This window comes from Lissotriton helveticus, chromosome 1_2 (assembly GCF_964261635.1).
Source record: "Lissotriton helveticus chromosome 1_2, aLisHel1.1, whole genome shotgun sequence".
Lineage (NCBI taxonomy): Eukaryota > Metazoa > Chordata > Amphibia > Caudata > Salamandridae > Lissotriton > Lissotriton helveticus.
The window spans coordinates 82087337-82112030 of NC_136058.1; the positions used below are offsets into that span (position 1 = coordinate 82087337).

Below are 24694 nucleotides of genomic sequence, written 5' to 3' on the forward strand. Positions count from 1 at the left end.
GAGTAGTGGCGGTATTAGGGTCGGTTGATAGAGAAGGGGTAGAAGTGATTAAGGAAATTTCCAGGCTGGTGCTATCAATGTCGTTCCACGCCTGGAATGCCTGATGGGAGTTGGAGGGAAGTGTGGAGGCACCAATGTCATGAATAGTTAGTGACGCCATGATAACATGGTGGTCTCACCAGGTGACAGGGAGAATTTGAGAGACATGTATATTTTGTGAGTTGGTGAAGATACCGTCCAGTGTGTGGCCTCCATCATGCGTGGATGAATTAACCAGTAGTGGTAGACCAAAAGTGGTCATGTCCCCTAGAATGTAGGTACCCTTGCACTGCTGTGTCGTCAGGATGTTTTTTATGCAGGAAGGTATGCTTTCCTGCACAAACATAATCCTCAGGCTTTTTCCTCTTTCTACATGTGCTGCTGAATTCAGCATACGTAGAAAGAGGGAAAAACTAGGAGAAATAAACATATTTCGCCTTGTTACGCCACTCCTGGGATGGCATAGCATTTTGACATATTCACAGGTCTACCATTCATGCTAAATCTAGGAATGCACCAAAATCCATTCGTGGATGCATGGGAGCACCTGTGCGCCACCCATGGAATGCCTCCCTGGTGCAGGCAGCAGTTTTCGCTGAGTTGCGTTCCTCTAGGTTCCCCAAGCACTGCAGAGCCACACAAGGTGGTCTGGCACTGTTGGGTAAATTTGACTTTGGGTGTTGCGTCACCGCGTGTGCCACAGGACTGTGCAACACTATGATAAAGTGTTACTGATAGCTTGAAGTCAAGTAATCTGCTCCTTTTGATTCAGCCCTTCACGCCAAAGAGTTGATTTTACAACAACTACAAAGCATACCACTAGGGGACTTATTTACAAGCCTCTTGCGCCGCCAATGCATCCCCTTTAATATGGTAAAAAGTGAGGTACTGGTGGCACAAAGGGCCTGTATATAAGCCCCTAGGTGTCAATAACCTCGGAAACAAACTCGACACCGCCATTTTGACAGGTGCCCAGTAAACTGGTAGAGTGAACTCCACTATCTGTAAAAGATGTTAAGATTAGCAGCGCACTCAGAATGAAATATGAGTTGTCTCTTTATTTTCCCTCTTCGTGCTGTCACATGTTGTGTCTGAAATAATGTTGTTTATTACATTTACCTGAACAGTGAGTGGCACGTTAAAAGCTCGTGGTCCTGAGTAACCTTTCTGAAATAAAATGATGCGCATAAAAGAAGATGCGTATCAGCAAGACGGCACAACATAAAGCGGAATGGAAAATGGCCACTGTCGAGTGTTTGCACTTTGCTCGTAATGCCATGTTTACATCATTTGTGTAAGCATAATTCTCCTAAATAGTGTTCTAATGGGTGTTTTACTGGACTGATGTGTAGACGGAAATGCTAAACCGTGTAATTGGTTACCAGAAGCACACAACGCGCCGCCTACCACGTAAGAGGTTGTGTCATCAGGACATCTGTCATCAGCCTATGGCCGGATGGGAAAATCAGTATAAAATGGGCGCAGCTCCTTACCACGTTAGATCGTTATCTTGCTTGCTTCCTCCTGCACCAAATCAAGCAACGACACTTTGCAACTTCCGAAGGCAAGATGAGGGCCTCACTTCTGTGTCTCTTTCTAGTCTCCCTGCTCGTGGCCAACTCTGAGGTAAAAGCCGAGGGCCCCTCGGTGAAGCTGTGCGGCAGAGAGTTCATCCGAGCAGTTATCTACACCTGTGGAGGGTCCCGGTGGAGACGACACCTGGCAGGACCGCCTCAAGCTCTTCCAGGTGGGGCGCAAGTATTTGAATGCTTGGACTCGTGTTTGTTTTGATACTTTCAGCCCTGCAGTCCCTGAAAATGTCCCTATGCATGTCAGTAGCGCAATATTGAAACTGTGGGTGATACTAATCAACATAAGATTGCTGTTGGCTGAAGGATTGTCTAAGGGCCTATAGTAAATAGATCTATGGGGAGCATCCTCATTGGCTCATCTACCCTTTATTGAAAAACAGGGATCAGAGAACTCTCATCTACCTGATCAATAAAAAACAGGTTGACAGAGTTTTTTTCTTGATCAGAATAGCATGTCCAGGGACATACTGGCACATGCATCAATATTGCATTTTGTGATTCCTTAATTGCGAAAAATAAGGAATCGCAATTAAGGAATTGCAAACTGCAATGCATCAAGAAATCGCTAAAAAAATACGATTTTCTTAAAATTCCTTAATTGCGATTCTCTAATTGAGAATCGCAATTAAGGAATACCTCCCCATCCATTCTTATGGGCCTAGAGGCCCATAGGAATGAATGAAAAGACATTCTTAATTTGCAATTCACCATTAGAAATTGCAATTTCAAGGGTGCAGGGGTGTCCAAAGGACACCCTGTTGCACCCCTGAAATATAATATAAAGTACATTTTGCACACTCACATGCCCCAAGGGCATGTGTGTGTGTAAAATGGCACTTTGAAAAATGCACTTAAGTGCATTTTTCAAAATTTTTGCAAATTACCATGAAGGTCGACTTCATGGTAATTTGCTCCTCTTATTTGCGAATTCGCAAATTTTAAAAGTTTGATGCATTGCATTTAAGGAATCTCAAATTGAGATTCCTTAAATGCAATGGCAATTTAAGAAATCGCAATTTTGCGATTTCTTAAATTGCGAAAATTACAAAAATGATAATGCATCTCAAAAACGGGAATTGCATTCGCAAACGGACACATTTTGCGATTCGCACCATTTGCAAATGCAATTTCCTTTGATGCATGTGCCCAATAATGTAGTGTTTTGGTGTTCGTTTTACACAGGCTCCCAAGGAGACCCCCCAAAAAAGTCTCTACCCAACACCCGGGTATTTCCGATGCTATTGACTCTAACATTTACCACCTTGTATCCGTGCATGTGGTTGATGGACTCTTGCAGTTCATTACATACTCCTGTGGCTTGACTGCTGGTTATCAACCTTGGATTCAATCTTTCCTCTCCCATCTATATAACTCAAAGCAATCTGAGACTACAGGATGGGCGTTTGTGCTGCTTTACAAAAAATTCAAATACATTAACAAATAAATAGAATTTATTATTAATACAGGTACTTTGTTCACTGGCCCTTTGAACAGTGGCTCCCAGTCCAGACAATTCTCCTGGTTCTACTGGTGGAACACCATACTTGATTCCATTTTTGCAGCCTTTGTTTTCATACATTTATTTAATTTTAGATATTTGAATTAGCACGGTTATCTCCAAATAGCAAAAGCTGCACCAACACGAGGTGTTGTTTCCAGAACGTTATGGTGTGTGGTATCGCCTGCAACAAGGTTATTAAATAACAACACAGCACACTGCACAGTTATTACATTTTACGATATTTGCACTAAATGTGTTTACAATGCTATGTTATGCAGATTTGTACAGCACTGTCGCTCGGGAGGGTACAGTGGCGCTGAACAGGAGTGAATCTAGGTACACCTATGGCCAAGAGGCACTACTCGAAAAGCCAGGTCTTTCAGCTTCTTGCAGAATTCAAGAAGGGGAGAGTTGTGGCGCAACTGCCAGGATGGCTGACTCCAGAGCACGCGCATTCCCAGGGCTGGTGGCAGCTCAGCCCAGCACCATGTGACTCTGGGCAATAGCTCCCTTATACTCCCCGAAGGACCCCAGCGCCTTGAGACCTTAGGGGGGATTAGTTTGAGCTTTCCATAAACCTGGTTATTATTAATATTATTATTAATATTTTGTATAGCGGCCGGTCGTTCCACGCTGTAAGAGCAATGTTGGAGAAGGCTTGACCGCCGGATCTGGTTTGGGATTTACATTCACAATAGGAAGTCCCAGGGCATCAAACAATATGCTTAGAATTACATCACCCCAGGTATCCAGGTTCCATATGCAGCAGCTTAGTCACTAGAACAGGAATTAAATATCAAACTCTTGTTATAGGCAATACCACCGATGCTACAGCCACATATCACTTGGTAAATTGTGCATGATTGATTGATTTGCATCCGGTCAAAATGTTCATAGTAGAATTGGAAGAGAATGATTTGTGGTTTACAGAGGAGACTTACACTGAGTCTAGTAACTACAACTGATTGAATAGATGTGAAATGTCACCCATTGCAAGTGTTGATAGGTTTACTCACCGGAAGTATAAAATGGGAGGCAGCTGGTGAGTAACAAACAGTGGAGGTTATGGGGGTTCTCATTCCTCGGGTCTTCAAAAAGTCAACATAGAGCGGAATTCAGTAGGGAAATCTAGCGGTATTCTGCTGAGAATAGAAAGAAAAGCAACCTGCAGGAAATGAAGTTCACAACATGATTTCCAATGTGAATCATTGCTTTGAAACCACTTCATTTCTTCTGTATGATAGAGTGGATGCAATCAGTGGTGGCTGCTACAAAGGGGCATTTGGGGTGGAGACCTGTCAGCAGCCTCTGATGCACTGTGTGTGTTTGTGCGAGGCAGAATAGAGGGCTGGGAACCCTTGGCGAGACTAGCAGGTTTGTCGGTGTGAAAATGGCTTGCCCTGAGCTTGGACAGGAGCTCAGTCAGCCAACATCTCTCTAAATCTTTATTTCATAGAAAGAACACGGTTCAGCCAATGAGAGAGGGCATGAAAGTGGGGCGGACAATAAGTGTGTGTGGTCCCATTGCTGCCTGCCTCTAGCAGTCCTCTTGCCTCTGCTTGCTCAGCTGCCTCACCACATCTCCTGCTTCCTGCCTGTCCAGATGCTAGCGCCCAGGACTCTCTTGGGGCCAAGGGGCAGAGACTGGCAGGCTGCCACTGGACACTATTTTTACAGTAGACGCACGTGGCTCAATGACATTAACATGCTTTACATGAGAGCCAGACTATCTTCTACATCTTTTGGGCACAGGGAGATTAAGTGATTTACCCAGAACCACAGGATGCTGAGCTCAGGCTGGGACTCAATCCTGGTTCCCCAGTTGCATAGTCAGCAGCTCGAGCTGGTTGGAGTCATCTCCTCCTGTCCCTGTCTTTCACTGCTCACATGGACTTGGTACATTACATTATATACACTGAAACAAGTCTCAATGATGTTGCTGTATGAGACAAATACCTTTTAGATCACTGTAACCTAAGGCATATGTCTGATGTCTAATCCAAGCAGGATTCAGTAACTTGACTGGTAGTCCTGCTATCTGAGCCTATGAGATCTATCACACAAAATAGATTCATAGTCATAATATGCAACTGAGAATCTACTTGGAAGGGGCATAATGAGAGAATGAAAGGACCTGAAAGTCGTGAGTGCAGATAGAGATGCTACATATGCTTGGAAAAATCATGTGAACCGTTTGTAAAACCTATAGCTTTTGAGTCTCAGAATGACGCCCAAGTTACAGGCAGAACCTATTCATTTAAGCATATGTGGATGATAATATATGCTTAAGAGTGGTTAGCAGTGGGAGTAACTCTTGCAAGCGCCGAATGTTTTCCTTTCTGGTGAAAGGAGGTCCCTAATGTTACATCAGCGTAAAGGAGTATGCTGACCTCACTGCTGGCTGCCTCTCCCTGACCCCCTTCTGTTTGACTTAGATGTAAAGAATATCCATTGCACACCACATTAGAGGAGAGATACATGAATCAGCCCCAATAGAAATGCAGTGGAGAATGTAGATATGTATGTGGGTTAATTTACGAGCACTGCAAAATATTGCGTAACGACTCAGAAAGGTGTGAGTCATAATGGCACCATCAATATGCTGTTTGGTGCAATAAAATGTAAGGCTTTTTCTTGGAGTGAGTTTTGGCCTCCAAAGGTTGGCTGGTTGGATGAGGATGGGTGTGCATACTTGATTCAGTGTATGTTGCAACCCTATACTTTGCTGGTGAACCATCAGGGCCGCCGGGCACCCTCCCCTGCCAGCCTGTACTGCTGCCTCTCTGTCCACCTTCAAATGGTGAATTACAAATCCTAGTCGCACAAAACAGAGGGCCCGTGACACTTTGACAATATCAGGGTCTTTTACTTACTTTACAAATATTAGGCCATCAACTATCAATCCCTGCGGCTCATACATAAATAGGTAGGTCACAATATATGAATGTTTTTGTGTGTTCTTCATGTACAACAGAGAGTAAGGCCCATTTTCCTATTCCTATGTTGTATTCTTAATTGGTTCTCTCCCTTTAAGTCTGTTATTCTATTTAGAACTGTATTGTAGGGGTGTTCTTTGTCCTAGCTTCGAAGGGCAGTTGCCTGCTAGCTTGGAAAGGGACACCAGCTTATCTCTGTACAAGATAATAAATATCCTTTATTTATACCTTTATTGATTGTGGACAATCAAGCTTCCCCTACAACAGTTTGACTCAGCATCGTGCGACAATTCCATGTTTTTGATAAACGTAGTACTTTTTATTTATACAACGTTTAACTTTCATACACACATCACGTAGGATCTCAAAAGCCTGTACGCTTCCCTGTCCCACTTTCCGCATTACTTAGAACCGATCTATTTGGGTGCTCATGTAAGTGTAGGAGGTGCATGCCTTAAAGGTTGCTAAAGCCCAAAATGTAACTACTTTGTGAGTTGGAACAACATTTGCATTTCTAATTGCACTGCAGGGCCAGGCAAGGCTCAAGCACACAGCTTTGCAGCCAAGTGTGGCTCGTGGTACATAGTAAGAGGACTTTTGTAACACACACCCACACCACAGCCTGGTTTATCTATAGTACCACCCTTACTCTCAGCAACTCTCCTGAACATATTGAGAGTGGGGTTCCCGGAACCGATTTTCTCTGCCTTCAATCACTATGCATCTCCTAGCAGACCCAGGCAGAACGTGGATTGCCTTCCAAAAGCAGGGAGTAAACTCCCTGCGCGTCAAGGCTAACATTTTGTTGGGCGCTCTAAATAGGGACTCCACAAAGCAAATTGCAGTGCAGTAAGGGAATTTAAAGAGGCGCATAGGCCCAGGTGTACAAAGCCATTTAGCATTTCTTAACGGGACGAACCGCTATTTCGACCCATTAAGAAATGCGAAATGGCCTTTAGATATGTACAAAGGGCCAAAACTGGTGTGCATGATAGAAATCACAAATTGCGACTGCTGGTTAGGAATTGTAAAAAGGGATGACCTATTTGCGATTCTTAAAGCACATGTACAAAGCATTTCTTAAATGTGAATCGGGCATTTAGGAAATGCAATTGGTGGGTCATTGGTAACCATGTACAAAACAAAAAAATACATTAACAATTAATTTTTTATTGTGACATGAAGCACACATATCCGCCTAGGGCAAATGTTCACTAACATGTGCTCTAGGAAATTCGGATTGCCCTTAAGCCCAACAACACCCTTGGCTCTGCATTTCTTAAATTGCATTTTCGTATTAGGAAATCGCAGTTTGGGAAATGCAAACCATTTCCTATATCGCCCATAGGCAGGAATGCAATGGCAATTCATATTAGCGATTCCTAATCTGTAGGAATCACTATTAGGAAATCACACAAAGGCCCACATGCATCAAGCATTTTTGTAGTCGCAAACGGTGCGATTCCTTAAAATCGGCCGTTTGCGAATGCAAAAGTGCTTTTTGGGATGCATGAAGCAATTTTAGAATTCGTAATATTTTTGCGAGTTCTAAAATTGCGGGTGCTTTTAAGAAGTCGCAGATGTGCGACTTCTTAAAAGCAATGCATCATTACTTTGACAAGTGGAAATTCGCAATTAGGGTGCCAAATTTACCGAGTGGTTGAACCACTCGGTAAATTTGGAAAAAGTGTTTTAAATGGTGAAAAAGTATTTTTTTCAACATTCATGTTTAACACACACATGTCTTTAGGACATGTGTGTGTGAAACATGATGCGAAAAATACATTTCAGGGGTGCAGGGGGGGGTCCTTTGGACCCCCCCCTGCACCCATGAAATTTTCTAAGTGCCACTCGCAATTTGCATTGACTCCTATGGGCCTTTTGGCCCATAGGAATCAATGGGAATTGCGAAAATTTACTTAAGAATTCGGTATTCATTTGGGATTTGGTAAAAATTGCGATTTTTACCGAATCCCAAATGAATACCGAAAATAATGATGCATAGCATTTTGCACTTCTTAATTTGCGATTCCTTATTTTTCGCAAATTAGGAAGTGCAAAATGTAACAATGATGCATGTGGGCCTTTGTACATATTATTTTGCGTTTCTTAAACAGAAATTCCTATGCAGTCACTATTTAGGAAATAGGAACCTTATTAGTACATCTGGCCCCAAATCTCTTCACAACACTTTGGGCCTGATGTACAAAGGCATTTTGCATTGAGAAATGCAAAATGGCCTTTTCCTATGTACAGAAGCCCTTAGGGAATTACAAAATGCGATTTCTACCTAGTTGAAATCGAATTTTGCGATTCCCTAAATAGCAAATCACAAATAGGTATTTCCTATTTGCGATTTCTTAGCACATGTACAAAGCAGTTCCTAAATGTAAAATTAGCATTTAGGAAATGCATTTACCATCGACTCAAAGATGTTAACCATGTGCAAATTAAAAAAAGCACCCAAGATGTTTTTTTAAAGTGCAATAGAGTGCACACATGCCCCGGGGTCATTAATGTGCTTGAAAGGGCGAGATTTTGATCGATACCTTATATCTATTGATCTAAACCTCGATCTGGTCGACTGAACCTTTGTTGCCTGTCTTGGAGGAAACCAGTACACCCATCTGCAAGTTAGTTCACCCAATAAAGGACTCTACTCCCAAAGATCACAGACAACTTCTAGCTTTCAAAAGTTTATTGTAAGGAAATGATAAGCTGCAAATACAGGCATCTCAGAATGAGATTCACGAGATACACAGGTCCAATTACATACATGTGCTCTCGAAAAGCCCTCAGACGAGCAACAGAAATCACTAACACAAGTTCTAAGAATAATAAAGCTATCAGCATAGACGCATATCTCTCCTTCATTTAGGTTGGAGGAAAACACACAGGTTAGGCGTCCCTACCCTGTTCTAGATGGTATCCCTACTTAACCAAATCCCAACCTAACAAAGGTGTCAGCAGTGAATGACCCCTAAGGGAAGTCACCCACTCTAAGTCTCTTGGTGAAAACCTATAGTTCTCCAGTCATGACCCCTCTCTGCCTACCCATCCGCTCTCTAAAGGGTCCTCAGGTATCTGCTCTAACTCCACCCAGGGGTGCTGTCCCTAATACAAAACAGTCAACAACATTTGAGACGCCCCTTGCGAAACGCCTCTCACGTGGTGTAGCTTCAGGCTTTTTCCATGATGCTTTGTATTGGGCCTCAGACGTTAGAGTTGACCTTGCTTCTCAGGCTCTTCTCCGGCCCGCTGATACCCCTTAAACATTCCAAAACCCTCCTCCATGTCTGGGCCGTCTACTGAACAGACCTCTATTCATTCATTTATAATTGGATCCCCCCTTTCCTGTTGCAGACAGATATCTGCCGCCAAGAACCCAACTCTCATAGACTTCTAAAAAGGCTTGCAACATTTCTCAGCCCAGACATGTACGTGTAAATCAATGCTAAAACATTTCAGGCCTACAATATTTCTCATTATGATTATAGCATTCAACTTCTTCATTTAATTAAAGCATGTTAATACTCTTATTCTATTATTCAGTAAACATTTTATAAATCATGGCCCATTTAATGCAATGACCAAACGTTAATGCAATCTGTGTCGTGAAAAGAACCACCTTCCCTTTTAGCTCCAGCTCTGGCCCTGAGGCCTACCACATTCTGCGTTTAACCGCAGACCATCTTACATTTTAACAGCTACACGACATAGATTCAAAAGTAATCACATCTAATAAAATCATATAGAGTCACACATTTCTGTATTAGTTCCACTTCTACTTAAATCTCTACATTAGCTATACATTTAGAATATAATTGCAGGTACTATTAGCACTCATGGCATTTCTCCTCATGATTTGTGCTTCTTACAGGTAAGTGTGGTGCACTCATACATTTAAGTCAGTTTGCGCTCTCTCAGTTCCCCCCTTTGATGACCTCTCGGGGTCATCACTAACATTTAAACTGCAGTTATTGCTGGCATTCTCTGCGCTTCCAGAGCCCTCAGACTCCTGTACTGATTATCTTGTATGGCAGCCAATCTCTGCAGCTGTTCTCTTTGGGCCCTTTCTGACCTTCTCGCTCTGTACCATTTGAATACCCTCACCAATCCCCACAATATTATCCCACAGATCAATATTATGATGATAGGCTTTAGAATATACCAAACAAAGCTTTTGCCTAAGGTGGAAAACCACCCTCCAACTGTACTCATTCCGTGGCCCACCTTTTCCCAGACATTTTCTCTACTCAAGTCTTCGATCTCCTTGTGAATACTAGTTATGTTCCTAATAACCTTCTCAAGGGGCTTCGAATTGTCTGGAATGTAAGTGCAACATTCCTGGACCTTCAAAGCCTTACAGACTCCGCCCTCTTTTGCTAATAGGACATCTAATGCAAGACGATTTTGAAGAACCATAGCCCTTATCGATTGCATCTCTCCTTCTACCAGCATTAAGGACTGAGCAGTGCTGGCAGACAACCTGTCGACAACTGTTGCCAGTCGTCTAATTTTAACATCATTAAGGATTATTCCCAAAAGAGGGAACATAGCTCCAAAGACATCTCCAACCATTTCGGCATCACCTACATCTCTCCTTCCCCTCGATGATGTCTGACCCTCAATGATCACTAAGTCTTGTGCATGATATATTTTGGGGAAGACAATTGCCAAATAACATGATCCATACCAGTTGTCAGGTAGTCTCACATAAGCATTTCTTCCACATACAAAATACACATTTGGAATCACTTGCATTCCCTTCAGGAAATCCTTAGTGTAGTACTCTAAATTAAAAGCATGTTCACAGTCAACTTCTCCAACGTATACATTTTCATAATACGTTTTGGCTCTATGAAGACATAACTTTCCTCTCTGCGCTTTATCTAAAGCTATTGGACCACTACTACCCTTCCTCTTGTGTGACTTCTCTTCCTCGGTCCAATCTATTTTCCCCTGTCCTGATTTTTTCAAAATCTTTTGTCTCCTGTAACGATCATCCACCTGCCCTATGAACTTCTTCTCGACTTCTGACACCTTACATGTCAGGTTATTTCTACGGGCATGTGAAGTATCTAAGGTAATCCAAGGAATGAAGAACTTGGCCAATCTGTCTTCACTCTTCCAGTAGTCCCATTTGTTCATCTGCTTATAATTTGGGACTTCTGGCAACACTGAATCATAATTTGAGAAATAGTATTCAAAACTATCTCTCTCATAAAATATACTAAGCAATAAGCTACATGTAATGCCATATGTCAGAGGGAGGTGATGGTATCTAATACCCTCATCTACAGACGCCGGCAACTGCATGCAGACGTAGCAATCCTTAACCTCCATGGCATCCACGTATTCATATAAAAGTTTAGCATAAGCATTTGACCTAAAGTCTCCTTGGGACTCGTCTACGTGTAACCTGCGGGCTTCTGCAGCTAATAACGCTTTCTCTTGAGTGTTTTCCCTTTTCTCACCAGCAACAGTAGGTGTAAGCGTTTCTACAGATTTCACATCAGTTACCTTTGCCTCTTCCTCATGTCCCTTTACATAAGAAATTGTTACCACTAAAGCTATTAATATTATCACTCCTACTATTAGTGTACCTATTATACATTTAGCTCTGCGGTTCGGGGTGCCGGCCTCCATTTCGTCAGACAATATAGCTCTCTCTTATCTTTAGCAAAAAGTTCTTTTCCTCTCGTTCCTTTACAGTCTCTTTTCAATCCTTTTGTCTTTAGAATCCACACAGCTGGAGGCTGACAGCCTTCTTCGCAAAAAGTCCTTTAACAGTTCAAAAAGACAACCCTAGCCCTTCTCCATCAACTCAAGGGAAGTTCCCTAAAATTCTCTGCTTCCTGGGCGCTAGGTAATCTTCTTTTTCCTGTTTGCTTTATTTACAAAGTCCTTTAACAGTCTACTATCAGATTTGTGGTTGCGGCTTCAATAGCATAGTTCAATATTTCCAAGCGAAGATTGTGCTCTTCATGTGCTGTTATCGTTGTACCAAAGTCGGGGAATTGCAATTCTGTAAGAAACATGTGTTTTAACTTGCTGAGGCGGGGAGGTCTGGGGAGCATGAATGTTAGTGACCCTTCTTGTTCGACACCGGGTACCAACAGTCGTATTTCCACGGTGATAATGGGCTCAGAACTGGACACCACCACCGCTCGGATCCTCCCTGTCTCCGGTTTCACAGACATTTGTCGCCAGATATGTCCACTCAGGTGTGGAGTATCTTCTGTTAGGCACACGCACTCTTCTTGACCTTCTTCGGTCGGGTGCTTCAGCGCCCTGAGCACCTTCTTCGGGGTCTGAGTCTTCTGATATCGGAGGAAGGGTTGCTTCTGGAGTTGACCTCAGGCTAGAACTCCTTCTTTGCGGCCAATTTGCTTCTCCACGTGCCCTTCTACTCCTTCTTCTTCTTGTCTGTTCCCGCTCTCTCTCAGACCTGTCAGGGTCTGACTCGTACTCCCAGCTACTTTCTCCTTCTGTAGCGTCTTCAGTTTCGCTGTTGTACTGACCGTCCTCAGCTTGGTCAGACTCGTTCCCTGCTTCCGCTGGCACCTCTACAGCTTGGCTAGCCCCCTCTATGGCTTCTCGGTCCTCTGCTGGACGTCTATCCGAGAGAGGAGCTGTTTCCAGAGGTGCTGGAACCCTTTTCGTATGTGACGCGTGGATCCAATTGGGCAGGCCTCCCACCTTTACAGCTGTGTTTGTGATCAGGATGACCTGGAAGGGCCCACGCCAACGAATATCCAGACAGCTTCTTCTCACGTGTTTTCTTACCAGGACCCAGTCCCCAGGGTACAGGTCATGGCACGGGCCCTGGCACGCTGGAACCTCTGCAGCCTGCACCTGAAGGGACACAGAACGCATGGCGTCAGACAGCCCCTTACAATAGTCCAGGATCATATCATCTGTGATATTTAACAGTGCAGTAGCTGGGATAGATGGCAGCCTCATTGCTCTCCCCATTAACACCTCATGTGGTGACAACCCTGTTCTTCTGTCTGGGGTACTACGAAGGCTCATAAGAACCAATGGCAGGGCATCAGGCCAACTCAGGGTCGTTGAGGAGCACACTTTTGCTATCCTGCTCTTGATCGTGCCATTGATCTGCTCCACAATCCCTGAGGCTTCTGGTCGGTAACTGCAATGTAACTTTTGGTCAATATTTAGCGCAACACAAATCATCTTCACAAGCTCGCTGTTAAAATGTGTTCCCCTATCTGATTCCAAAAAGGCCGGCACCCCGAAGCGAGGAATGAGTTCCCTGAGCAGTAACTTGGCCACTGTGAGGGTGTCGCACCTACGTGTAGGGTATGCCTCAACCCATCTGGAGAACACACAAACAACCACCAGGACATAGCGGAGGCGGTTGCACCTTGGCATTTCAATGAAATCTATCTGCATTCGATTGAATGGACCTCCAGACCTTCCTATGTGACTTAGTGCAACTGGTGTTCTTTTTCCTACGTTCAGCTGCTGACAGGTCACACAACGCTGGCACACTGCTTCTGCTGCTATTCTAAACTTAGGATTGTACCAAGTCTGTCTAAACACTCTCAGCATAGCATCTCTCCCTAAGTGTACGGGACCATGTATGAGTCTAGCCATTGGACTCACCATCTCATTGGGCAACACTGCTCTGCCGTCTGCTGAGACCCAAAAATGGGTCTCACCCATTACACATCCTGCCTTTTCCCATGTTTCTTTTTCAGAATCAGGAGCATTTTCTTGCATGGTTGACAGTTCATCCCAAGTATCAACAGTTTCCAGTATCATGGCTAATTCAGTTCTTACATTTATTCCACCCACATCCACCTCTGTGAAAGAGTATCCTTGCTCCGCGCAATACCGTGCAACTTCATCAGCATATCTATTGCCTTTCGAAACGAAGTCCTCATTTCTGGTATGTGCGGTGCACTTTACAACTGCGATACTTGCTGGGCATTGCAATGCTTCTAACAACAGGCGCACAAACTCTCCATTGCGAATGGGAGAGCCTGAAGAGGTCATGAACCCTCTTTGAGACCATAACTGCCCGTAATCATGAACTACCCCATACCCATACTGGCTGTCGGTGTATATGGTAACTCGAATTTGATTGCCTGCTAAGCAAGCACGTGTCAGGGCAATAATCTCGGCTACCTGAGCGGAGTGTACTCCTTCCAGGCACCCAGCTTCCACAACTCCTTCAATTGTACAAACAGCATAAGCTGCTCTCAACTGCCCAACTTCGTCTCTTACACATGAGCCATCGACAAAGAAAACTTCGTCTGGGTCAGTCAGTGGCTCATCTACGATATCGGGTCTGGGTTTGGTGCATAGTTCAGTCACATCGAGGCAGTCATGGTCTGTACATTCATCATCATCATCGATATCATTTGGAAGTGGCATTAAGGTGGCAGGGTTCAAAACAGAGCATCTCTTGAGGGTCACGTTCTCTGCAGCAAGAATAACTTGCTCATAGCGCGTGAGCCTGCTGTTGGTCAGATGCTGTGTTTTGGTCCTGGTCATCAACAGTTCAACAGAATGGGGCACGCACACCTCTAACGGGTGCCCCATGACGATATTTTCACATCTCTCAATGCTGACACCCGTTGCAGCAACGGATTTGAGACATCCGGGCAACGCTGCGGCTACTGGGTCTAAAGTAGCCGAGAAATAAGCAACTGGTCTACGGGCATTCCCATGGATTTGGACCAACACAGACAACGCACAACCTTCCCTCTCACAACAGTAAAGAAAAAATTGTTTATTGTAATCAGGCATTCCCAATGCCGGAGCACGACACAGGTCCTCTCGCAGCTGTAAGAATGCCATCAAACAGTCTTTGTCCCATGGTACCGGATCACTCACCTCCTTGTGCGTCAGTTTTTGCAAGGGTTTTGCTTTCAGTGAAAAGTTTACGATCCACTGTCGGCAATAACCCACCATCCCTAGGAACATCCTGACCTCTCTCTGTGTCCTAGGCGCATTCATTTTCATGATCGCCTCTATCCTGTCTGGTGACACTTTTCGTTTGCCTTTCTCTATTCTGTGTCCCAAGTACTGCACCTCTGTCAGGCAGTACTGCAATTTTCCCGGGGACACCTTGTGCCCATTGGCAGCTAGGTGATTTAACAAAGCAATGGAGTCTTCCCTGCAAGCTTCTTCTGTTTCTGACGCCACAAGAAGGTCGTCTATGTACTGGACCAGAACTGACTTCTGGGGCAGCACTAGACTTTCAAGATTTTTCTTTAAAAGCTGGTTAAAGATCGATGGGCTCTCTGTATACCCCTGAGGGATACGACACCATGTTAGGACGCGATTTTCCAGCTTAAATGCGAAAAGAAAATGGCTTTCTTCGTCCAGAGGGATCGAAAAGAAAGCCTGACAAAGATCGATCACTGTGAACCACTCTGCTTGGAATGGAATCTGAAACAGTATCACTGATGGATTCGGTACCACTGGACAACACGAAACGACTATGTTATTAATCTTTCGAAGGTCCTGCACTATCCGAAATTTCCCATTTGGTTTCTGCAGACCCATAATCGGGGAGTTGCATGGACTACCCACGATTTCTTTCAGTATCCCCTGTTTAATCATGGACTCGATCACGGGTTTTATACCTGCAATCGTTTCTGGAGTCAATTTATATTGGGGTGTTCTTGGGAACTCAGCATGCGGTTTTACTACAATTTTCACTGGGTCCACCCCTTTGACCAATCCAATCTCTTCCCCAGTGAAATCCCATACTTCTGATGCCACTGTCTCTCTCAAGTCCCAGGGGAGCTCATCTACTGTCAAAGTAGGGTACAGCTCCACGCATATTCTGGAGTTTGCAACTTTGAAATCTGCGTCATCATCATTGGTCAATACCTCCACTCCCTGGGGTGTACAATATATAGTACAATTCAATTTACACAACAGGTCTCTTCCTAGCAGACACACAGGACTTGAATCGCAAACCACAAACTGGTGCTCATCGCTGTACTTCCCTATTTTCACCTGTACCGGTTCTGTCAATTGGCTGGTTATTCTCCTATTTGCGACCCCTACCACCTGTATGGTCTCTCCAGACATGGGCAGGTCTGGAACTGCAGCTGATCTGATCGTGGATCTAGTGGCTCCTGTGTCCACCAGAAATGTCGTAGGGCACCCTGCTACTTCTGCTTCCACATAGGGTCCCCTCTGATCTACCTCCAAGGCTGCCCCGAGGGTGCAGTCTTCTCTTTCCACTCTCTGTCCGGTTAATGGGTCCACATAATAGCACTCTTCCCCTTCCACAAACAGAGGCATTTGTCTATAGGTCTTACCCATACTCCCTACTCGAGGAGGTTGCGGGAACTGGGCTCGGGGAGGAGCCCCCCCCCCTTTGAGCACCTTTCCTTGGTATGGCGTTACCCCTCTCGTAGGCGCGCTCTGAACCTCTTCCTCCTCTATCTCTTGCTCTCCTATCTCTACATTGTAAGGGCACTCGCGTTTCCAATGCCCCAGCTCATTACACTGGTGGCACCTAGTCGTTTTCTTCAAGGTAGCTATGTCTATTCTGGGTCTAAAGGTGGAACTCTCCTCATTACCCTTGTTCTGACTGTACTGCTTCTTTCCTCCTGTACCTGTTCCCTGCTGCTGTTGCTGTTGTCCCCCTTTCCCTGCTGCCTGCATCTGTACCACCATCAACTTTTCTTTTAGTTTCTTAGCCTTGGAGTCAATCTCATCACAGCAGTACCTGGCATATCTCAGTATTTCATCTAGGGGTTTAGTTTGCCAACAAATCGAGTGTTGCTGAATCATTAAACTAATATCCGGTCTCAGTCCCAGGACGAACTTGGACACAAATTGCCCTATGTCTTTTGGATCCATTACATCCAAGCCGCTATACTGTTTAAACGCCTTCAGCAATCTCTCGTAATATTCGTGGACTGTCTCTTTGGGTTCCTGTCTCGTTCGGTCTATTCTGACCCAATCTATGTCTTGCATTGGCACTTTCTCTTTCAGCCAAGTCATCACTCTCTCGAATTTTGCCATCACAATCTCGGACGGCCCATTAGTCTTGGCATCTCTCTCTGGCTCCGTTGTGGGCCACTCAGCGCTAACCTTGCATGCTGTCCACAGATCTCCTGGTACTACAATGTCAAACAGCGTGTTCAAATCTATCCAAAGGACCTTTGAGATTTTTACAAACCTCTCGACTTGCTTGTACCACTCCACAGGGTTTTCCCGTAGTTTGGGGAAGGAGGTGGTGAAAGCAGCTAAATCTCCCCTACTCCAAGGGACATGTACATAGTTCCCATTTGCGACTTCACGCAAAGGGTAAGCTTCTATTCCCTGCTGTCCTGGTGTCATACCAATCATGCTTCTCCTGCCGGTCCCTTTCTTGGACCACCTCTCTTCCCACTTATCTAGTGCTCTCCATGTCCTTATTCCAGTAATCAATTCCCTTATGTGTGTTTTCAGCCCAATCGTTCTCCTCTCATCTAGGTCTCGATCTGTATAATGTAGCCTGTGGTTACCCTGTAATGCTTTGGTTCTTGACAAGTCCACCATATATTTGCCTGCTAGTTCGACTAACTTCTCATGGACTGCTCTCGCTTTTCGAGTAATGTCCTTTGCCATATACAGTATTTCATCCTGTTCATACATTTCCATTCTTTCTAAAGGCAGGGTACCATCTACCATGTCATCCAGATCTGACCTTAAGCTGGAGACATCAAGTCTCTTGGCTTTTATCTCAGCTCGCAATATGTCTTTCGAAGGGGGCTCACTGGTCTCCCTACCATCCCAACTTCGAGCTCTGCGTTTGGGCTCGGGAGAGTTAATGGGTGCCCTCCCTTGCTCCCATCTCTCCAGGTCCCATGCTCGGCCATCCGATCTTGGAAGGTGATGGAACACGGGCCTGTTACCCCCACTCTTGCTCTGCCCATTCTCTTCTTCTTCTCTCCTCTCACTGCACACCTCTCTGTTATTTTCCCTCTGGTCGCTACTCTCCCTTTGCCTCGTATCGCTCAGTATCCGATACGATCCTTCCTGGTTCCCCATATTCCCTGGGCTGCGCTCATTTCTGTCATCACAGGGACTATGGTGCGACCTCTCACAACTCCCATTCAGTTCTCTGGTGCCAGGTACACAGTGTGGACACTTAAAGCTGTTCCTGTACTCTTGCGCTCTCCTCTCCCCTTCACTGAGTATTGGGCACGCCACCCCTCCACTCCCGGGGCCCCCGTTTTCCAGGTCTGTTCTACCTCCACTCCGGGCCCAATGGGTGACTCCCCTACTCCCTCTACAGTCCCACTCCGGGCTACTCTCCCCAGCCCCGCAGTGAGTCCGTGCTCTGCTGTCCTGACTTTCTCTTTCAGCTTCCGCAGCATTGATGCTCTTTTGAGCCTTCACTGCCTCATCCCACTGCTTCATGTACTCATTTAGCTCTTGAAAGGATTTTCGTCCAGATCCCCTCAGATCCATTGGCCATCTAGGACCCCCAGGATCTCCTCCTGGGTCCCCTTCTGTATGCATCGGGGTGCTCCACTCTCTGGGTATCGGCATCTGACTTGGGGAATTAGTGGTATCGTTCCTCCTTGCCTGCTCTGCTCTTTCTCTGTCTTTCCGTTTCCGTTCTTCCCCTCTTGCTCTTTCTTGGTCATATATCGATATTATAGGACCTATGGTAACAGGTACCTGTAGTGCATCTGGTAATGGGTAGGATGTGGCGCTTTCCGTTTCCGGCGCTCTTTGTACCACAAACCTACCGACCACCTGTTGCACCTGACTAGGCTGAGACAGCTCTTTCTTTGGCTCAGGATCCCACTCTGAACTGGGAAGCGGTCTATGCTCTCCTGCATTGCCCCCCTTTTCTCCTTCATTATGCCCGACCTCTCCCCCTGCTCTATTATACGGGGGTGGCCTGTCTGTCAATAATCTGTTTATCAGGCTGTCCTCTGTTTCGCTCTCTTCATCTTCTTCTAGGGGACTTTTATTTACTGGCGCCTCTAACACTGGGTACAGTTTATTTACTTCCATGTTATGCACTCTCCATCTTTTAGCATCCGCATCCCACCTGGCATCTTGCACTGCCCTTACCGATCGTTTCACCCTTTCTTGTCGTCTGTTCATATTCTTTTCATGCGCTGCCCTAATCCATGCATCAAGAGCTTCAAACTGGGTTGGTCTAGGCAAGGGTCTCTTTGAGGTCATGACTGATTTCAATCGATGTAACACCTCTAATCTGAACGTCCCGTACTTCGGGAACGTCAGTTCCTCATTTCCTTCAGTAATCTTACTCCACTCTGATATCCAAAGGATCGTATGCAGCCCAACATTCACTGCCATATAACGAGCTGGCGTACCCTCCGGCGGGGCTTCTTCCCCTTCATACGATCCCCGCTTCTCTTTCTTAAACATCGCTTTCAGCCATTTAAAACACTTCATAATTATGCGCACAATATCCAGCCTCGCTACTCTGTTTACTTCCTGATGACAATCCACCAATCCTGTCGCGGCTTTGCTAGCTTGGCCTATCGCAGCGCGGTCTTTCTCCGGTCGGCCAATCACGTCGCGACACTACCTGACGTCACTTTTCTCCGCTTCGCAGCAGCACCCCTCCTTTCTCAACTCGTCTCCCGGTTATGCATGCGTCCCATTCATACACCGAAAAATGACTACTTCCGACCAAGCGGTCACTTCTCTCGACTGTACGTCCACAGTCTATCTGTAATTGTCAACACAACTGACGAGATGTCTATCGTCTTTCTGATAGGTTGCTTACACACACAGTAACTTCCGACCAGCGTCCGTTACTCACGCACTCACTCTTACGTTCCCCCTATCTCGGTCTTTCGGGTGATCAATGGTACCTCATGACCCCCTTCACACTAGTTGACAATTACTCTGGGTGTCCGATACACCCGAACCACTTAAGCTCTCCTTGAACTTAAGATTTCCACCGGTTGCGCGCGCTCACAACCTGTTCCACAGTCACTCTACAGACATTCAACTCCGCCAAACATTACAACATAGATGCAATACAAAACACCGCAATCTAACACGCATAACCCTTTATACTCACTCTCGACCGATACTGCTGCTTTTTCTGTCTCACGTCATCCGGATCTTCTTCAGCGGGCTGTTCTTCCAATCATCGAATTCTAGGGGCCTTGGGGTAAGCTAACCTGGCCTAGGTCACCGTCCTCAAGAAGGCAACCATCCTCTATAGCTACCAACTGAAAGGGCGAGATTTTGATCGATACCTTATATCTATTGATCTAAACCTCGATCTGGTCGACTGAACCTTTGTTGCCTGTCTTGGAGGAAACCAGTACACCCATCTGCAAGTTAGTTCACCCAATAAAGGACTCTACTCCCAAAGATCACAGACAACTTCTAGCTTTCAAAAGTTTATTGTAAGGAAATGATAAGCTGCAAATACAGGCATCTCAGAATGAGATTCACGAGATACACAGGTCCAATTACATACATGTGCTCTCGAAAAGCCCTCAGACGAGCAACAGAAATCACTAACACAAGTTCTAAGAATAATAAAGCTATCAGCATAGACGCATATCTCTCCTTCATTTAGGTTGGAGGAAAACACACAGGTTAGGCGTCCCTACCCTGTTCTAGATGGTATCCCTACTTAACCAAATCCCAACCTAACAAAGGTGTCAGCAGTGAATGACCCCTAAGGGAAGTCACCCACTCTAAGTCTCTTGGTGAAAACCTATAGTTCTCCAGTCATGACCCCTCTCTGCCTACCCATCCGCTCTCTAAAGGGTCCTCAGGTATCTGCTCTAACTCCACCCAGGGGTGCTGTCCCTAATACAAAACAGTCAACAACATTTGAGACGCCCCTTGCGAAACGCCTCTCACGTGGTGTAGCTTCAGGCTTTTTCCATGATGCTTTGTATTGGGCCTCAGACGTTAGAGTTGACCTTGCTTCTCAGGCTCTTCTCCGGCCCGCTGATACCCCTTAAACATTCCAAAACCCTCCTCCATGTCTGGGCCGTCTACTGAACAGACCTCTATTCATTCATTTATAATTGGATCCCCCCTTTCCTGTTGCAGACAGATATCTGCCGCCAAGAACCCAACTCTCATAGACTTCTAAAAAGGCTTGCAACATTTCTCAGCCCAGACATGTACGTGTAAATCAATGCTAAAACATTTCAGGCCTACAATATTTCTCATTATGATTATAGCATTCAACTTCTTCATTTAATTAAAGCATGTTAATACTCTTATTCTATTATTCAGTAAACATTTTATAAATCATGGCCCATTTAATGCAATGACCAAACGTTAATGCAATCTGTGTCGTGAAAAGAACCACCTTCCCTTTTAGCTCCAGCTCTGGCCCTGAGGCCTACCACATTCTGCGTTTAACCGCAGACCATCTTACATTTTAACAGCTACACGACATAGATTCAAAAGTAATCACATCTAATAAAATCATATAGAGTCACACATTTCTGTATTAGTTCCACTTCTACTTAAATCTCTACATTAGCTATACATTTAGAATATAATTGCAGGTACTATTAGCACTCATGGCATTTCTCCTCATGATTTGTGCTTCTTACAGGTAAGTGTGGTGCACTCATACATTTAAGTCAGTTTGCGCTCTCTCATGCTCTACCTGTGCACCACAATTTTTGGGGTGCACGATGGGAAACCTTATGCCTATAGCCATCATCAGTTTACATTTCCAAAATAGAGATTTCCCGAAAGGAAATGGCTATTTCAGAAATACCAAACCGGTCCATGGGGTTAATGGCATGGAATTTCCTAATTACCGGTTTCTACTCTGTTCTAATATATCATTTTGCATTTCCTCAAGTTTGACTCCTATGGAGTCGCAATTGAGAAAATGCAAAATGGCATTTGTGTACATCGGGTGATCCCGCTGAACAGATGAGATCTCTAAATCGGGCAGACGTTCCACCACTACAGAGGTGGATGATATTGGCCTTTGCCCCCTTCTGAACTGGCGAATTGCCTACCAGGGTATAAATGACCCCCTACCCCTATTAATTTCTTCCCCTAATAAAGATGCTGAGTTATAACATGTAAAAAAAAATGCTCAAATGGGGCATGACAGGTGTACTTGGATATGGAGGGCTATTTTCCTCCATATGTACTTTTGCCATGGTGTACATAATCTTCACATGTGGTCAGGGGAGGTTATTTCGAAACTGTTTCAGGTAAAGGAAGATGCATGCCTTTGTAAATGAGGGATAAACCCGCCACGCCTCTGACACACCCCTCATGCAAATATTGTGCTTTACCCTTTTCCCTACAATTGCACAGCATAAGTTTCAATCTCGCACAACGAGATTTGCGAAAATTCACTTTGTGTAATAATAGCAATGCACAACATGTTTTTATTTTTTATTAAAGTGTGTATTTTCCAACCAAAGGATTCACTAAATCTTTTAGAATTCTGACCTAATGACTGCAACGAAAGAGAATATTGAATAGAGGAATGTTACTTGTTCTATGTTTTCCCCAACTAAAAGAATACTTTTAGGAAATGGAGAATGTTATGGCAAAATAATGGAGACAAGTGTAAAATCAAAATATGGGTGGGAAAAGACAGCTGCATATAATTACATGCCATTTATATATTTTCTTCCAGAAAGAAGTCCCTTCTACGTCTCAGCTGGAAACCAGGATTCAACAGAATCCCTTGAGATTGCTTTGCAGAGGGTGGAAATCCAAAGGGGAGAATCTAAGAACGCAGAGCCTGAGTCTGTTGGTGAACTGTGGCTGAGCCAAGGGAACTCAGTTCACGAAAAGCGGGACCTCAATCAGCTGCTGACCACCGCCTGCTGCATAAGTGGCTGCAATAAAAAAGACTTAAGCTCACTCTGCTAGGCAATGTCCAATCATTTGGATGGGCCGCGCCTTCATTCAAGTGTCAGAGCATGTCTATCACAAAGTCACACTTATTTAAGAACATCTCGGTCTGCCATGCCACATTAAATTAGTTTCTACTAAATCCTTTAAAACTCAGAAGTTTTTTTTGCAAAAAAACAGGTATGTCTTTTAAATGTGGATCGTGCTTCTTGTGAAAACCATTTCTTTATTTTTGTATGTTCTGCTCGATGTTTTAACAGGCTGTAAAAATAAACAATTTACCGTTTCAATATTTTCCTGTCTTGTATAGCCATTTGCACAAGTGGGAAAAGCTTGTCTCCTTAATCAGACATGCTACCAAAAATACACGAGGAGAGGAGATGGAGGGGGTAATTGAAGACGAGATGGGAGGGTAGAGAAGTGCATTGCCCTACTCAGAAGATCAGATCATTATATTCAGCACACACTCTTATGGGTCACAGTTCTGCTCTGTGTGGGCTCATGGAAAGAGGGAACTAGTTGAGGGCAGTTGTACTTAGCACTTGGTTTACTTGTTATTGTGCATCCGTCTTGGGCAGGGACCCTTTGCCCAAGGGCTTTTTCTCTTCCATAGGAACATTTGTACAGTCTATCCTTCAGCCTCACCCCAGTAAAGTTTTTTTCAATACTTAGAAAGCCTGGTTACACATCGTAATGAAAACAAATTGTTACTAATAAACACAAGGACTAAAATAACATGTATTTATTGTAGGGCAGATTTACAAGCCCCTTGCAACACTTTTACGCCGCCATTGTGTCACTTTTGTGACGCAGCGGTGGCGTAAACCATGCGCCACGTTGCGACTTATTTACAACGTGACGTATCTGGGCAGATGCGTCACGTTGTAAAGCCCTGCGCCACATGAAACCTGCTTCAGATTTCATGTGGGTGTTCTGTCGCAGGGTGGGAATACCATCGCAGGAAAGCCCCGTAAAACTGACGCAGTGAAATCTACAAGATTTCACGGAGTCAGTTTTACGACGCTGCTGCGTCAAATCCTTACGCCTGCTTAAAGCAGGCTTAAGGAGTGACGCACCACGTTAAGTATGGTCAGCCCCGGTGCAATGCAGAAGTTGCTTCACGCTTGCGAAGCGACTCCAGCAATGCGCTGCCAGTACGCCACAAGATGCGTCACGTATCTGCCCCTCCTTGCACCATGGTGCACTGCATTGTAAATGTGACGCATTCGTGGTGGCGCAAGGGGGGGGATAATGTGACGCATCTGTTCTTTCGCATCTCTCCTGATTTGCAGAGATGCGCCAAAAGTTGTAAATCTGCCCCACTATATTTAGATTGTAACATGGTAAATCAGTATGAATAGCTGTATTATGTGTCATAATGTCCACACAAAATATAAGGAGGTCATGGTAACTTAATTCTTAAGAACAGAACATTAAAACCATGTATAATGGGAAGGAAATGATGAAGAGCGAGTGGTGGAGCAATATGGAAGAACAACCAATCAATAATTTATAGAGCATGATAAATCACCTGTGAGGATCTCAAGGCTTGCTAGCTGTTAGGTGGTGATCTCTTCATTCAAACAGCCAGGTCTTGAGCCCTTTCCTCAACTTTTGGATCAATGAGATGGTTCTGAGATGCATGGGAAGGTTGTTCCAAGCATTAGCTGCTATGTGAGAGAAAGAGTGTTCCCCCGCTGTTGCTTCTGCGGATCCAGGGAGTGTCTGCGAGGAAGAGGGAGGCAGAACATAAATCTCTGGTCGGTTGATGGAAGGTGATGTGTTTG

At 44.8% G+C, this 24694-nt stretch overlaps 1 protein-coding gene across 1 annotated transcript; it reads left to right on the forward strand.

Annotated features, from left to right (window-relative positions):
- Positions 1-1573: 1573 nt before the first annotated feature.
- Positions 1574-23197, forward strand: INSL5 (insulin like 5). The gene is made up of 2 exons (XM_078673429.1): positions 1574-1786; positions 22687-23197. The coding sequence occupies exons 1-2, from the start codon at positions 1609-1611 to the stop codon at positions 22923-22925; spliced, it is 417 nt and encodes a 138-aa protein (XP_078529555.1). The 5' UTR covers positions 1574-1608; the 3' UTR covers positions 22926-23197.
- Positions 23198-24694: the final 1497 nt, after the last annotated feature.